Consider the following 18,073-nt stretch of genomic DNA (forward strand, 5'->3'; position numbering starts at 1 on the left):
TGCATAAAGGCAAATTGAAGTTAGACAAAACCCAGCAAGTTCTCTTTGTTCATTGATGGAAAGGAGGAGCACTTTCCTATTAATAAAATCACTTTAGCTGTTAAGAGAGTGTTGCTTTGTGTTGTGATGAATAATCAATTTCACACTTTGCAAGGAAAATTGAAATCCAAAGCATGAATACCAATAATTAAATCACTTGTGAAATTCATCCAAAAAGTAAAATGCTTTTGTCTATCACCTGTTCCTGTACGGAAATGAACATGTATGAGAAGGTTGCGATTCAGTGGTTTCTGTTGCTATCACCATCTTTACTTCACTTTTTATGATGAATGTATGTAATGCATTTAGAAACCATTTAGTTTTAGAATCCTTGGTAATGCAGCAGGAGCAGTTGCTTATATTATGATGAGGGGAAGAGTCATGTTTTTTTCATAGACTTCCTTGGCATCAAGACAACTCTCACTGGGATGCTGAGATGCCTGACAGTCTTTTTTATGACATGTTGGATGCTGACTAAAGTCTTTTGCACCTATCTCAGGGTTTAGATGACAGATGCAAAGGGAAATGGGTAGACTGCCAACACTTGCTTTTAACAGAGAAGGGAGAAAAATCTAGTGACAAGCAGGAACGTGTGATCTGTTTGATTAACTTGCTATGTGTTCCATGATGACAATCGTAGAGGACAATCTCTGCATCTTTCCATCTAGAAAAATCTTTGCTTAGCAATGTTCTTCTATTAGCCGGTGGATACAGAGATGGCAAAAGACAGAACTATGTGTCTGCTTAAACAAAGAATAGGAGGAAGGGTATCAGAGCATGAAAGATGGAGTCGGGAGTTTCAGGTTCTATTCACAAATCTGCAACTAATTACTTGGCTGACTAAATTTCCAAAAGCATTCACTGTGTTTGAGTGGCCAACTTGAGATGCCTGGGGCCTGATTTTCCACCACTCCACTTGAGTTTGTCACCCACAAGTGATGGAGGGGTTTGAAAATATTGGTCTTAACCTCTCTGTGCCTCAGTTTTTCAATCTGAGACTATTTTTTGTCAAACACTCAGCTCCTCAGCTGAAAAAGGTGCTTTTCAATTTCAAAGATTTATTCCTAATACTATTCTCTTTGCAACAGTTTAACTTCAGCTAAATAGTTCTAGTTTTTCCTTACATCTTGAAGTATAGTGGGAACACTAAGACAACATAGAAACAGCTTGGGTCCAAACCATGATGGCATAATTACAATAATTATTATTCTGCTGATGGCATTGCTGTAAAGATGCCATTAATTATTTGAAAATGTAGGGTTTTGGTGGCTGCTTAATCAAATGTAAAGTCCTCTCAACAAAAAAATATGTAAAGGGACAGTAAAAATGTTTTATTATGGCTCGTTTCTTCCTATAACAACACAGTTTAATGCAGTACATTTCAATTATGGTAATTATCTCCTGTTTGTTTTGTTCTAGGCAATGGTGTATGTAGCTGTGGAAACTGTGAATGCTGGGAAGGATGGAATGGGAATGCTTGTGAAATCTGGCTTGGCACAGAATACCCTTAATCATAACATGGAGCATCAAGGACTGAGGGGTTTGGTTTGGTTTTTTTAGGCTGCTAGAACAATTAAATGCAAGGCAAACCACATAGAACCACCACCAGAAATATTCAAATAGACCAATGTAAGTTTCTGTGTTTCATAACAACCAACTGCAGGTCTACTCCTGCTCCTATTAAATTAATTTGCCACACTCACATTGACTTCAGTGGGAGTGAGACTGGCCTTAGAAGTCTTAAGGTTGAATTCCTGGCTCCACTGAAGTGACACAAGAAAGCTTTATTGCATAGTTTAGCTTGTTGTCAAATCTCGACACCATTACATAACGAAATGGCATTCATATAAAAGAGTAGAGCTGGCTGGATATTTGTCAAAAAAGGTATCTGATGCCATTTCTGGTATCTGTCAAATACATTATTAGTTGGCTGGGTTTTTTTCCTTCCAATTCTGATTATTTCCCTGCTCCACTAACAAGAGAAGCTGTAAATTGCTCCTCAAAACTAATTATTTTAACTTTTGTCAGAGATCTGCAGTTGTATAACTGAGATCCAAATACCTAAACAACCCCAGAGAGTAGGCCAATGACCCAAATTATAAAACCAGACCCCATTGCTAGAACAGAACAATTAAAAAAAATAAATAAATCTTGATTTCTGTGGTTACAATATCATTAAGCTGGTTATCTAGTCTTCATACTACACTCTCAAATACATAACTTGTAGGATAAGATTTTTTTAAAAAAATCCAGATAAATGAGTTGCTATATTTAATAAATATCTTATAACTTGTATGTACTTTTACCATAGTGTTATGTATGTACACTTACCTAGTCGTCTTAAAAAGAAAAGCACATGAAAATGTATTAGGTAACTTTTAGGAGGCCAATTCTGTATGCTATTAGGACTCACTATTTCGGAACAGATTACACTGTCACACACGATATTCGCTGTGTCTTATTACTTTTATAGAGGCTGGGAGTCCGACCGTCAACTGAATTAGAAAATCAGGGACATTGTACTGCACACTGCTGTCAATGAAAGATGTTCCAATGGTGGAAACAAAATAATTGAATTGCAGTTTTCAAACAGTAAATACAAACAGTGCAGGGGTATGAACAAAATTTTTATTTCTTATCAATGGTGAAATGCTGCTCAGTGGGAAATTCACATTGAATTATGAAAGATGCACAACTATCTTGGGACTTCCCTAAGTTATTTACATTTGAATCTTTTTTCCCTCCTACGTGTAGGTTTGGCAGCCCTTTAATTCTTCAGAGCGAAAAAAGACGTACATTTTCTTTTCAAAAGTGATTGACATTTTGATTAAATCACAAAACAAATCAAACTTTGATATTGTTATGTTGTGATGTAGGTGTCAAGTTTCAGGCTTTTAGTTTGATACAAGACTAAGAAATAAGGAACCTGTGTATCAACTAAAAAATGGGATTTCCATTATTACGCTAGAAATTTGTTTTCTTATAGAAAGGACATTGATTATTTAAATTGGAAAATACACCAGTACAGAACATGTAACAGTTATAGTGTGAAAACTTCAGGTGCGTGATGGAAAGGTTTTCAACAATCATTTCCCCCTCCCATTTAGCTTGCTCCTGCTCTGACCTCATTTTCTTTTTAAACATAAATGTGCAGCTTTTCAAAGCCCATGTTCTCAGGGAGGCGTAATCCAGTCACCTCTAAATGTCTGTGCATAACTTATTCATGGGAGTTCTGCACATTCACAGAGACAACTATACCCAAAAGCTGCTACTGCCTCTCCTTCGATAACCAAAATATCAGGCAGAGTTCTCAAATGTATTGATGTAGCATAAACAAACTTTGAAGTAAAACAAGTTTTGAAATCACATTTTATATTTTATGGTTGTAACCGTTAAACTGTACAGAGATTAGGTATTTCACTGTGTCACTTGAACATTTGCCAACACTGGTCTTTGACTGGTGAACATAAGCTTGTTTGTTTTATTTATATATAAATTAACACAGACCGGAAGTCTCTTATCGTAATAAATGTCTTACAGATGTGGGGTACTTCTGAGTCAAAGAAAGAGTAAAGGAAATCAAGCTTCATTATGTCTGCCATGTATGTACAGTACTTTGTACAGCTAACAAAGAAGAAAATCAATGTTGTTTAGATTGAATAGATACTTGGTATCATTTAAACAAACTAGCAAACAAAGATAAAAATACTGTATCTTAGCTATGATATTCAGGCAGCCATATTCCTAGACTGGAAAATGATTCTCTCTAAGGCCATAAATTGCTGGATATCTGTGTGTCATGTAATATTTGATGTATTTTATTTTACTGTGTGATTTTGACTGTTTTCCTTTTAAGTTTGTAAACTAAAAACATAGACGTGATTCTAATTTCTAGTAAGACAAACTTTTAAACACTTCCATAATAGGTTTGTTTTTTAATTTTCAGCTATTGGGGTGGATTAATATCGCCTTATTTAAAAAAAAATGTTTTAAAATTCTCTTTGACAAAGCTAGTGCCTGGAATTAAGTAAAATATAAAGTATCAAAGCAAAACTGTGCTATAAGTCATATAGTATTTACTAAGACTGCTCAAAATGTAATGGATATCTATTTTCTTTTCTATTTTTTGTTCTTTTTTTTGTGTGTGTGGCTTGAACAGCTTTTTTTCCCACACCGAGGAAACTGGTGATATGAGTCCCAGTATATCTTCTACGCAACTTATTCCCTTGCTTTAAAAATAAGACTTGAAGATAAATATTATTGTTCCATGTATGTGAAAATACTGTCTGCCTAAATTGTAAAAGTAAAAAGAGGTGCAAGGGAGTGAAAAATATTTCCCATCTAATTAACATACACTAATTATGTCACTGCTTCCAGGTCTTGGGCAAACAGTAATTACAGAAAGAGAAAGCTGGTTAGATAAGTGGGGAGTTTGATACTGAACACATATACAGTTCTCCATTCTTGTGATAAAAAGGGCACCATCTGAAAAGTGCTGAATACTACTTCTGAGCACTCTCAGCACTTTGCAGGATTGTGGCCACTCTATATAACTTCTTTTTGGGTTTCAGACATAAACTTGTTGTTCACTGTTTTGCTTGTATCCATGATTTAGCAAAGGGAAAGGATTACTGGGAGGGTAAATGGTCAAGCTCTCTTTCAGAGGCGTGTAGCTGAAGATTTGATCATGTACCCCTGGCTTGGTGTTTTTGATGCACTGTCCTCCTTCTTCCTGGAATGGTGACTCACTTTACTTCTAAATTATATTTCGTACTGTAGTCCAGGGACAAATAAAACTAAGTTGAATATTTTTACGACTGGGCTCTAGAACAAAGATTTTATTACATTAAAAAAAATAAATCATAGGACTTGCATTAGACATCCTGAAAAAATCTTGAAATGTATTGCACAGATCACAAATTTATCCAAAGGAGCATTTAAACAAAACTATACTATGTCTAATTTTCCTACGTTTTCTAACCTGAATGGAGTTGAAAATTTCTACTTTGTACCACAGAACAGATGGATCAACAAGACACACCTTTAATACATGGGTCAATCTCTCTGTCTACTCGACTGATTGCTATAACATTACAGCAGCAGAGAATTTGTCCCTCTGTGTGTAAACAATTATGAGCTTTACAAGATTCTTTCAAGTAAATACACTGTGAAAGAAGGTCCTTTTATTCTTTTGTGGGTTAATTTTGTTATACAAATCATATGGATGAAAAAATGACAATACATAAACATGTTGATTTGAGCGTTTCTTAAAGAATAGGAGAAGAAGCAAAAGAGGTGTTAAGTGAGCTACCAACCACTTGTGATATTTCTGGAGAAGCTACTGTAGTTTTTCATAAACATGACCAAGCTGGTAAGGGTTCATGTGAATCTATAAAACGCTTTTTAAGCCCAACTAAAATAGTGCTTTATTCAATTTGTACATAGCTACCAAGAACTGTGTGTGTATGCGTGACTGATATTTTGCCAAAATTGTTGCTGAAATAAAAATGAACTTTTTGTTTCGGAGGGAAAATGAAGAGATAGTGCCCATCTGCATTATTAACGTACCTGTGCATTAGTGAGATAGATAGTGAAGAGATTGGACCACTGAGCAAACCGCGCTCTCTGGGATTAAATAAAAAGAAAGGAAGGAGCACTACAAAACACAGCATGCAAATGTCTGGCATACTGTAGAGTTACATACATTGCTGTACATGGAAATACAAAACACAAAATCTGTAAATATAAATTAATTCATCAGGTTTACTATACAGTACTTTAGTAGTAACAGACAGTTGAAAATAGTTTTCACTTAACAGCAAAATTAATTGTAGAGGGAACAAAATGGTGAAGTCTTATCCTGGAGCAAGAGAGGTAATATATCAAGGAGCTAAAATTTTCTTTGGCATGGTAAAGGGGGAGAATTGAGTTTGCCAACCTAGCTACATGGTTTCACTATATTGTGGCCAGTGCAATGTTATTTTGCACATTCTGCTTGTTAGATAAAGTTGTTTTGTTTTCCAATATGCCTTCATATAAACATTTTATTCAATATGTTGCCTCTGTGTATACAACAAATGATAATAAACACAAACTGTACAATGCAAACCAACTCTTTGCATATATGTATGTAAATTTAGTAATACATACCAACAGTTCTTGATACGCATAGCCTACTACATGCAGTTCATCATTGTCATCCTCTTCCCATGCAACAGATGAGACAAGAGAAAAAATTAAAGGAGTGACCAAAGCACAAATAACAAAGACCTCTGTGCTCTATGTTTAAACAGACTTTAGAAGAAATTGTTTTAAGACATCCATTCACAGGATTAAACACCCTTACAGGCAACCCCTGTAAACAAAAATAAAACTGGTGATACATTTACAGTACATACTAGTCATGTACAAAAATAAATTCAGCCTTAATTGTAACTAGTCAACAGGTTGGCAGAGATAATAGCTGCCTGAGATGTCGGGTTTAAGGGTGACAATGGTGATGTATATGGCCTTGGGACACGGGTTCCAGAGAGCTGAAAGTCAAAGGCCCAGCTTGTGCTCTCTACATCCTCAGGGCACACCTCAGGCAGTTCTATGGCACTTTCTCACACTCTGGACCCTGCAGAGCCACCTCTGTGCAGTCCAGGGTCCAAACTGGGCAGGCTGGAGACTGAGTGGGACAGGGCAAGAATGCACATAGGCTCCCTCACCAGCCCTGTGAACATTAGACACAAAAGATAATGCAGCTTTTCCGCATAACCCCCTTCCCAATCCCAAGAGGCGCTACAGCAGAGGTGAGGGGGGCGGGGAGGTCATTGAGGCTCCAATGCCAGGACGCCATCAGAGAGCCGGGGCAGAGCTCTACTCTGGTAGTCCTGGTCTCCTACTGATCCACCAGGGGAGGCTTCATAGCCTTTTTTTTTGGCGGGGGGTGCACACAAGTCCCACCCCTCCTGGTGGGATGAGATGGGAGGTTCACCACAAGGGGTGTCTCATGGAAATTTTCTCCTTTAAAGCCACCAGAGGAGGGGATGAGCTGGGCCAAAAGTTACTTTATGCACATTTTGTCACAGCATTAACGTAGCTTTGTCTTTGTTTAAATACTTACAAAACAAACTTCACTTGATATGTTTCACTCGGCTCTTTAAAAAGACCCAAACTTTGTCTGTTTTACACGGTATCTAAACAAAGAACCTAAAACTGTCAAAAGACTCATAGCAGCATTACAATAACCTATTTGAATAATATGTTGGGTTACTTATTAAAATGGAACCCCTCCCGTATGACAAAGCATGAAGAGTTAATGTAGACTGAATCAGTATGCAGCTAAACAGGCCAGCAATTTGAAACAACTGGTGGCCTGTCACAGAGCTCTGTGTAATACCATGAGAAAATTATTTTTTTCAGTAAATACAATTGCTCAAAAGGGAAGGATGAAGTTTGTCTCCCTTAAACATGATAACAGCAAGAGGCCAATAGAAGGTTGTCACACACAGTTTGCCAAAACTCAGGTACTTGTTGCCCTTTCTGAGAAGCAAATGCCTATTAAGCACACACAGAATAGCCTTATTTCAGTCTTTTGAAAGTATGCGACTAAATATTTGAAACTCATTACCTACAGTATTTAACACTACAATGGCATCTTTGTTGTACTGTCTAAAGCTTATTACCCATTTTATTTTTTTCTCAATTGGTTTCATGACAGTTAACTGACACCAGTGAAATGTCACCAATATTTTTCATGAAGCAATTGAACATGATCCAAGGACTCAATCTCATAATGGGTTTGATTTCCACTAGTTAGAATGTATAATATACAGAAAGCAAGGCAAGGCACCGTTTATCTAGCAACTCGGTGGGAACATCCTAAAAAGCTGGGTTAGAGGTATGGGTTACAGGGTGAAATACATAGGACTGGACTCTGCATGCTGAGCTAAACATTTTTTGTTAATGTTTTCTAATAGACCCAGTTTAAAAAAAAATTAAAAGTATAATTTTAAATATATTTAAAGTATAATTTGTAACTACCCTTTGCATTGGTGCTGCTAAAAAGAACACAACATCATCCTTGCCCGTGCTTTGCTGAGGAAGAGTGGGAAACAGCCAAAATAATGATGGCATTAAATTCAGTTAATTAAAAACAGGAAAGGATTAGATCTGAACTGGATTTAGGTAGCGCAATTCTTGTTAGTCTTAATTATTGTTTTTCAAACAATGACGATTAGTAGGTGAAAAATGAGCCTTAATTCAGGCCTACAAGGCCTACAGAGTTCTTTGGACCCACTTTCCCAAAAATGAGTGGGTCTTGCTCGCTGGGCAAGGCAAATGTTACCATTACCAGTAAGCCTGTGATATGTATAAAACACACACACAAAAAGAAACTATAGGGAGATGTCAAACACTAGTCTCAAAAATTTTTCTACTGGTCGTGTTTGACACTTTTCCCACCACAATAATGCCAACCTCAGGAGCATGGTACCTGTTACTAAAGTGTATTCACATTTATCAATATTCTACGTCGGAGACAATGATCCTAGTCTTCATAGATATAATTCATAATAATAGGTTTTTGAAGGCTTCCTGATTCCCTGATTGCTTTCAGAACTAAGCCACCTGCAACATTTAAGTTTTAGAGAACCACAATCCCTGCAAAAGGTCACAGACAGTGGAGCAAGCAGCCTTGTAAAAAAAAGGGAAGAAGAGAAATCCATAACAGCACAGGTTTACAGCGTCTAACTAGAAATTACTTGATATTATCTGTGTGCTACAAAATAGAACTTAAACACATGGATTTCGCTGAAACTGGACTCAAAAAGGGATTATGGGTAACTGTCAGCAGGCAAGGTATCAAGTGTACTTGTGAAGTATGTCATTCACATGAAGTGTCACAGTCACAGAAAAGATATTAAAAAGGCATTCCATATCTGGTAGGGCATTCCATGGTCTGAGTTTAGCTGGTTATCCAGGTGTCTTCTTGTTGTGGGAGGAGCTACATGTTGAGATTTATCCACTTGCAACAATTTAGTTCAGAAACAGCAAAGAGCAAGTATTCACTTGCCTCAAGCTGATCCACAGACACTGAAGTCGGAGAGTCCGGCAAGGATAAATTGCTCAACTGTACTCAGGGCTCAATAAGTCACAACACCTGTGAGGATCTGGCTATGTCGTCTTACTCTTGTTCACTGGTTTGCCTCCATTCATTATTGCAGATGCACTTGTGCTTTTACTTGGAGTTACCCCAGCCTTTGGCACTGTTTCTCCAACATCATGCAAGGACGGTTCTCGATACATGGCAACTAAAGGAAGAAGGGAAAAAAAAACTTCAGAAGGATTCATTTTCATAGATTCCAAGGCCAGAAGGGCCCTCTGTGACCTACTGTATAATACAGGCCATAGAACTTATAAAAATATGTTCTACAAATTATTTTGTGTATCATCCTTACGAGAACAAGTGTTTTAATCATCTCTCTGTTCCTTTTTGTGTGAAGGAGATTAGCTACTTTGAAAGGGACTATTTTAAGACACTAATATATTTTCCACACAATCCAAGTATCTCTATTCCTCCGTCACCCCTGATTTACATGCACAATAGGAAATTGTCCCTTTGTTTTTAAATGGATAATGTGACTTGTTTATAGAAGCTTCAGAAATGAAAAGCAATCGTTCTATCTCAATTTGTACAATATGGAAGAATGAGCTGTACAGCAAAACCCCTCGGGCTTTGTACAGTCTTATTACAAAATAGGTCAATAGTCAAAACTGAATTTTCCGATTACATTTTAAGGATTCTTGATATTTACTGGTGTTCCTCATTAAGTTATTTCTTTATCAAATGCCACGAGGATCTTATTTTCAGCGTCAAAAACTAGAACGACGATATTAGAATCAAGAACTTTTAACTTTCATGAAGGAAAATCATTTAGTCAATCATTATTTAAATTTTCAAATTCCTCTTACAGCCTGGTTAATAGGCGGCATTTATTTCCCCCCATAAATGGCTCACTGATGTATTCGCAAAAACTAAATCGTATAGAGCATTTATATAAAATTAAAACATGATGAGATTAGAGAAGACTTGGTGTTTATTTATCTATACTGGTGAAGTGTTTGGGATGGTTCCAGACAGCACACAGAACAGCCACTGTTCAGCTAGTATTCATTTCTTTCTTTTTTCCCTAAGATGTCTTGTAATACATGGCCAAGAAACATTCCATAGTCACTGATCTTTGCTGGAATTTTGAAATGCAGAAAACTCAAAACTAAATTATTAACTGAATTTATGGAAGAATTAAGAAGAGCACACTGGGATTCACTAGGGTCGTAACCATTTTAAATCACTTGAGGAAAATACACTTGTTCAGTTACAAAGTCCCTGCATTGAGCTGCCTTAATGATGAATACTGTTCGATAATTCAATTTCATTTTCCACATCGCTGAATCAGGTAATATTTTACTTACACATAACTTGGGGGTAGCATTTATTTATATCACACTGGTGTTAAAAAAGAGAAGTCAAGCAGTCAAAAGAATGAATCATCACACACAAAATCTTGAAAAAACCATGTGAGAGAACAATCCCTTCTTCCCTGGACTAATTAAAATAGGAGGCAGTAGCATCAAAGCACTGACCTTGATCTTCAATGTACAGAAGTTTCATAATAGATATGAAAGGCCCATAACATCATTAACTAATCAAGTCCTTAACTTGTTCTAACATTTGCAATGACATAATCTAAATCTTTTTATGGCTTTTGAAAGTTTGAAATTAAATTTCTTCTCGAGAGTACATAATGCTGGGGATGATCTATGTCTTTAGAGTGCACACCCATAATTGTTTTTAGGACACTTCTGTTTGCTGATTAATTAGGAACAGGATGAAATACCAATGTGACCTACAAAAATATGAAGGTAAGCACCATGAGATAGCAATATAAAATGAAAGAATTACATTGTATAGCTGTAGTCTTTGACGACGCTTCTGGGCAACATAAAATAAGCCTTACCTAAACCCTTTTGATAAAGAGTCTGACCGTACAAATATTAATTACTCTAATGGAAAAATCACATCTTCCCTAAGCTGTGTGTACTGCGACTGCTTTTTAAAAATATTCTGGCATTTTTCCCAATAAAAGTCTTAAAATACATAACTTTTAAGTTCATATATAGGGGTTAACACATATAGTGCAAGTCTTGTTGAAACACCGGGAAAGTTTTAAAGACCACTTGAACTGTGGAGCATAGGAAAAAAACAAATCAGTGTAAACTAAGATGTGATATTAAAGCCAGTCACCTAGGGCTGGTAAGACTCTCTTCCTTTATGTAATGAAAATCTAACACATTTAACACATGATTTAGATTTGAAATTCCTCAAAACCTTTCACACCTTGTAATTCTCGGATAACTGTAATGTTAAAAAACATGACACTGCTGACAAAATCATTACTCAGAAAGGTGTGGGGTTTCTTTTAAGACGTTAACTAATGAGACACTTTTCAGCATTACTCAGGTGATGAGCAACAATCTGGATCAAAGTGAATGAGATCTGGAGTGTAAATAGGACTGAACAACAAAAAAAGCCCGGGTGAAAAAGTCTTGTAGAATGAGTAGGACAAACAGACAATGGCACATTCAAGACAAAAAATTTAACACATTTTGCCAGATTATGCAGGATCATTTTAGTATATAAGGTTAGCATGACTTAAGGTATTATTTGTTGTTCCCCTTTCCTAACCTAGCAGAATAGCTGACATATACAAAGGTGCACCATACATCAGCTGACTCAATAGTGCAGTTTGATTTAGTCTATAATAAGGCCTTTGAGTTTTGTGTTGGAATGCTCTTAAATTGGAATGCTGACATTTCATCTCTTCCATTCAGAACTCCAATTTCCTTAAGTATACATTATTGTTCAGAGCCACTCATGCTGGTTCATGAAAGGAAGATTTTCTCACTGCACAGCACAATGCATTTTAACAATAGGTTTTCTTCTAATAAAATGACCTCTTAATCCCATGAAAGAGCATTTTACATATGCCCTTTCTAGGACACACTGTGGTGAAGCACAAAACACTCATGAATCCTAGCAATTTTCATATGGAATGGCCAGTGGGTGTGTGCCAAGTGCATTCTGAAATGATACCATAGGACCCATTCCCCCCTCCTTTTGTGGTATTACCATCTCAAAGAAAGAGATGTTTTAAAATTTCAGCATATCTGGCTGTGATGGCCCAAAGCTCACCTTCCAATGGCTTGGGTAGAAAATGAGCTGCTGGTTTTGTTTTCTTCACTCTGTTTCCTTTCATGACCTGCCCTTCCTTATTAAGCCCCAGGAACCAGGCCCTACCCGACTCTTGTTGTCTGTAGAGCATGGATGAGTAGATTACATAATAATTTTCATAAACCGACTCCTTAAACTTGCACTCCGGCGTAAAAAGTTCCTGTGGGAGAAAGCGTAAAAATTAGAGCATACCCTAAAGGAGCCATGGCTGGTGGTGAGAGTTTTTCCTTATTTTTCCCTCCAATAACGCACTGGGGTTAGTATGGGAGATGGTTGTGCAACTGAGCCCTTTAATTCTAATAGTTGTGGTGTCCATAGTCAATAAATAATGGTTTACAGGCTATGAAAAGTCTTATCTGTTAGGCATACAAGTAACATCCTTCTATCACTAACATTACTTTCCCAGCCATTTACAGAGTAGTACATTTGTACCAGCATGCAGAAACTATAAACGCATTTTCTATAAGAATCACAAACAAGATATAGGAAATCCCTTGGCTGCTGCTTCTCTTTTGCCACAGGACTCCAGGCTTCAATCAAGCCGTTCCAAGAATTTAAGAGGTAGCTGTCTGTGATGCCCTCCCTTCTTCTTTCAGCGATTCCAAGTCACAGACAAGGAGAAGCAAAGACAAAACAAAAGACAGGTTGAAGTGCTGGAGGAAATGACTATTAAACACTTGTGCCATTCAACATACTATTTGTATCATACTAGTCATTTTTCTAGGCTGCTGGAACAACAAAGGAAGATAATCAGGAAAGCCCAATGGAAGTTAGGAGCCAAAATACTGTACCTTTGAGGATCTGGGATGAAATGCCTACATAATACTGCCAATCACTTTCTTGAATATGCATGTCATTTCCTTTATTTAAATAAATAACACAACCCCACACACTGCCTCCCTCCCCAATATCCTGCTTCCCTATAAACCTAAACCACCAGAAAACACTACCATTTGTTTCTGTATTACAAACCAATACATTTAATCTTTGTCACCTGTTGCTCCCCTTCACCGAGGAAGAAAAAAGGATCTGAACCAGGCTTGGCTGAAAAATGCCGCTGAAGAGAACTTTGGGTGAGAGTTTTTTTTCTTTTTCTCCCCCCCCCTCCTTTTTTTTGTTCTTTTGTTTTTAGGCATGAGGTTAACCTTTTAAGCTTAGGCTTTAGAAAGCATGTTATGATTTTGTTCTACACGTAACCTTTTGTTTCCAGTATTATTACTCACTATTACTTGAATAGCTATTCCTTGATAATAAATGTAGTCTTGTTTTCACTATCAATATATCTCAGTATGTTAGTGTTAAGCAAAGTCCTGGTCTCAAGTTGAATCTTGCACGCTGGTGTATACCCTTCCTTTGTGGATAGTAGCCTGGTACTTCTGTGAGTGGATAAGGGGCTGGACACTGCACTGTACTGGATACCTGTACAGACAGAGAGAGGCCTGTGGGGGGCTGGAAGGCAGTGCTTGTGCCAGATGTTGGTGGTTTCAGGCATGCTAAGGACTAGTAGTATTGAGGTGCCTCACAAATCTGGGCACCCCTAGAGAGTGTCACACATTCCTAACTAGGCTTTCAGGTATTCAGGTGATTGACAACTTTGTAACTAAATAGAAACTGCAAACTGCTTGGATTCCGGAGACCTGCATTCTATTCTCGACACTGACGCTCACTTGCTGTGTGGCCTTAGGCAAATCAGTGCCTTTTTAAAGCTCTTTGAGATCTTCAGAGGAATGCAAATGCAAAGTACAAATTGTTATTAATTTGTAGTATAGTGGCACATAGATGCCCTGGCCCCACGGTGCTAGGCACTGTACGCTCATGCATAACAAAGATACAGGCCCTGCCTTGAAGAGCTTGCCTGCATTCTACATGTAAGTCTATAGCCAACAGACAGTTTAAAGAAATGGTGGGGGTGGGGGAGGAGCACAAAGAAACAATCAGAAGATGCTGGTCAGCATGAAAAGTAGCAGTCATGGAAAAATCACCCGCCCAACCATTGCTGAGTTTTTTGTAGGCACCATGGTAGAAACGAGTTTTAGGAGGGATGTGAAGGAGGGCAATGGGCCAGTAGTGCAGCCCTTCCCAAGCATAGGTCTGGCACAGGAGAAAAGGTTAATGTCTTTATTGAATTTTTTTTTAAATGGGCAATCAAGTCAGGCATCTTTTGTGGAGTGAAGATGGGTTTCACATCTTGATACCATATGAGAGATTAAAAGGATAATGGGGAATAGACTGAGAAGGCCCTTAACAATGAAGACAAGTAGTTTGTATCTGATGCAGTCGAGTCAGTGGAGAGACACAAAGGAGCGTGTGACATGGTCAAAGTGGTGAGCCAGGAAAAGATCTTTCCACCAGCACATAAATGGACCAGGATAGGATTTAGCAAGGCCAGAGAAGAGGATGTTGCAATAGTCTTTATTATAAAGGATTGGTCAACCTCCTGAACAACACCACCCTCACTAGCATCACCTACATCTGGTCTGGACAAAGCTTCAGTCTTTTTGCTCTCACCCAAGTTCAGACCTTGGTTATTCAGGGGGAAAGTAAAAACCACCTGGGCTGATATGAAAGAGAAATCTAGAGCTACATGCTAAGGGCATCATTGCTCAAATTGTCTCACTATCTCCCCTAGTGGCATCCTGCACATTAAACCAGAGGTGAGAGAATACACAGGACTCCACAGGAGAAAATGCTTGGTACAGTGAAGTAATGTGGTACATCTGTAGAAGAAAAGGGATGAATCATTCAGTAGCATTCTTATCTATCTTAGTGAGGTTCACTGACACCTCAACTGCTGGAAGGGTCATAGGACTAATTCAATAGTCCATCCCTAATCAGGAAAGCACTTAAGTACTTTGCTGAGCTGGTGCCTAAAAGAATCAGCATGGAGACACAACTTCTGAACAAGAAATCATGAACAAGTGAGAGAGGCAGAACTTCCATTCTGTGTCCAAAGCTGTCAGCCGGACTGTAAGATATTGAGGCAATAGGAAGATTCCCATAGATTCAGAACTGCCTTGGTGCTTCTCAATGACTTAATGACTTCACCCAAAAAGAGAGGGGTAGAGACAAAGCACTAACTGGTGAAACTGCCAACATTCAAAGCTTACGTCTTCAAGCAAGAGCCTAACTACCACTCCCTTGAGAGAAGCTGGCATCCTAGACTCCCATAGGGAATTGACCAGTCATCAGCAATGGACCCAGTACTTCCCTACTGGATTTTATTAGTCAGAGAACATTACAGATAATCCAACGTTTTTTTCTGCTGGTCAGGAGATCCTGGGTTAAACTACATAAGTAATCTGCCACATGGATATTGAAATTGCTTAGGATAACAAGCATTGGTGTCTATTTGGACAAATAATAATAAAACTTATTTCTTATATATTGTTTTTCATCAGTAGATTTCAAAAAGCTTCACAATCATTAACACATTTATCCTCACAACAGCCCTGTGAGGAAGGGAAGCATTATCCTCAGTGTACAGATGGGCGACTAAAGCACAGACTGGTTAAATGACCTGCCCAAAGTCACACACAGGAAGTCCATGGCAGAGCAGGGAATTGAAACCAGGCCTCTGATATCCTAGACCAGTGCCTTAACCACTGGACAATCCTCCCCTTTCCTGGGACAAAAGCCCAGGAAACTAAGACAGGAAATGCCAGGTCTAGAAGGGGTGTCAGGATACATTTAAACCACTGTCTTTTGTTAATTTTTACTCTTTTAAAAAGACCTGATGACATAAATACTTAAAGTACATAAAAGCTGCGACACTGGGTTAGCCCATAGTCCATGTTGCCCAGTCTCCAACAGTGGCCCATACCAGAGCTTCAGGAGAAGTGTACATAACAAGGCAATTATGGACTCATCCACCCGTCTTCCACTCCCAGCTTCTGGTAGTCAGAGATGTAGCATTGCCCCAAGCATGGGGTTGCATTTCTGATCATCCTTGCTAATAGCCATTGATGGACCTGTCCGCCATTAACTTCTCCAGTTCCTTTTTGACCCAGTTGTACATTGGTCAAGGCAATGAGTTCCACTGGTTAGTTCTGTGTTGTGTGGAAAAAGTACGTCTTCTTGTTTGTATTAAACCTGCTGCCTATTAATTTCATTGGGTGACCCTTGGGGTTTTTTATATTGTATCCCCTTTTTCCACACCATTCATGATTTTATAGAGCTCTGTGATAGCCCTCGCTTAGTCACCTCTTTTCTAAAATGCACAGTCCTAATATTTTAGTCTCTCCTCATATAGAAGCCCTTCCACACTCTTGGTAATCTTGGTTGCCCTTCTCTGAACCTTTCCCAGTGTCGCTATATCCTTTCTGACATTGGGAGAACAGAAGTGCATGTAGTATTCAAGGTGTGGGCACACCACGGATTTACATAGGGGCATTATGAAATTTTCTGTCTTATTTTCTATCCCTTTCCTAATAGTTCCTAACGTACTGTTAGCCTTTTTGACTGTTGCTATGCACTGACTGGATGTTTTCAGAGAACTATCCACAGTGACTCCAAGATCTCTTTCTTCAGCGGGAACAGCTAATTTGGAACCCATTATTGTATATGTATAGTTGGGATTATTTTTTCCAAGCCTTTTGCAAAGTGAGCTGCTTCCTGGTAACATGCAGGGCGAGCAGTAAAGTTTCCCACAGTGCTAGGGCTAGAGTGGGACTCTGGGATGTGGTTACTTTGACTCGGATCTCTGCACTGCAGTGTGGATGCCAGAGCCCTAGGTTTGAGCAAGAGTCAGAAAATTTTTAACATAGGGTTAGAATGCAGTGTAGAGGTTCAAGCCTAGGATTCCCTAACATGGGTCAGCTGACTCAAGTCCCAATAACCCTGGGCTTACATTGCAGTGCAGACATACCATAAGACAACAATAACAGGACTTATATGCATTATAGGCAATGTTTGCTTGTGCTACAGGGAAGAGATTTTTCACAGAAAACAGTAAGCAATCTGGACTGTCTCACTCAGCCACTTCTACTCAGGCAACCATGCTTCATCAGCTTGTAGATAACACCATGTTCTATGCTTGCAAAGGTCAGTACCAAGGAAAAATAGGTCAGCACTAAGTTCACAGGCCAAAAGGAAAGACAAAGGAAATATCTTCAGGAAAAAGCCACTAAGAGGAGGAGAAGGAAATCTCAATTAGGGTACATCTACCCTGCAAACCCAAAACAAAAAAAGACGCAGCAGGGAGTCCGAGTCCTGGTGTCAGACTCATAGACTTTAAGGCGAAATGGCTCACACTACAGGGCTAAAAATATCAGCGCAGACATTCAGGCCTGGGCTGGAGCCCAGGCGCCGAGATCACCCTACTCGCCAGATGTCAGAGTCCTGGTGGGAATGTCTACCCTACTAGTTTTTGCTCCGTAGCGTGAGTCTGGCAAGCCGAAGTCCATTGACACAGGCTCTGAGACTTGCTCCTGCAGGTTTTGTTTTTCTGTAGACTTACCATTACCCATCCGTTTAACAGTTCTAACTACAGTTAAGCCAAGTTGTACAAATTTAAATTAAACTCAGGGTTAGCCCTTCCAAGCGACAGCAGAATCTGTTACACAATCTTCTACAGCCATTTGCAGCCATTATTGTATACCTACTCTTCTGACAATGCCTTAAATAACATTAATTGCTGTGAAATGGGGCAAAGCATTACAAAAATGACTATACGAATTGTCAAACATTAAAGGGAGCCATTTCCCAGCTGTTCTGACTCTGCACCGTTAATGGGATTTCGGCGCGTGCTCATCTGTGTCA

At 38.6% G+C, this 18,073-nt stretch overlaps 2 protein-coding genes across 13 annotated transcripts in view; one reads left to right on the forward strand and one right to left on the reverse strand.

Moving 5' to 3' along the window:
- Positions 1-4,003, forward strand: part of ITGBL1 (integrin subunit beta like 1) — a 250,987-nt gene extending 246,984 nt beyond the window's left edge. For all 4 annotated transcript variants that reach the window (XM_073349140.1, XM_073349157.1, XM_073349130.1 and 1 more), the window contains one exon: positions 1,459-4,003. In XM_073349140.1, coding sequence (XP_073205241.1) covers positions 1,459-1,550 — 92 coding nt within the window. In that variant the 3' untranslated portion in view covers positions 1,551-4,003. The remainder of the gene's footprint in view (positions 1-1,458) is intronic.
- Positions 2,654-18,073, reverse strand: part of FGF14 (fibroblast growth factor 14) — a 607,804-nt gene continuing 592,384 nt past the window's right edge. For all 9 annotated transcript variants that reach the window (XM_073349222.1, XM_073349202.1, XM_073349255.1 and 6 more), the window contains 2 exons: positions 12,278-12,476; positions 2,654-9,335 (listed from right to left, as the gene is read on the reverse strand). In XM_073349222.1, the coding sequence (XP_073205323.1) occupies positions 9,199-9,335; positions 12,278-12,476 (336 nt within the window). In that variant the 3' untranslated portion in view covers positions 2,654-9,198. The remainder of the gene's footprint in view (positions 9,336-12,277; positions 12,477-18,073) is intronic.

The sequence above is a fragment of the Lepidochelys kempii genome, chromosome 1 (assembly GCF_965140265.1).
Source record: "Lepidochelys kempii isolate rLepKem1 chromosome 1, rLepKem1.hap2, whole genome shotgun sequence".
Lineage (NCBI taxonomy): Eukaryota > Metazoa > Chordata > Testudines > Cheloniidae > Lepidochelys > Lepidochelys kempii.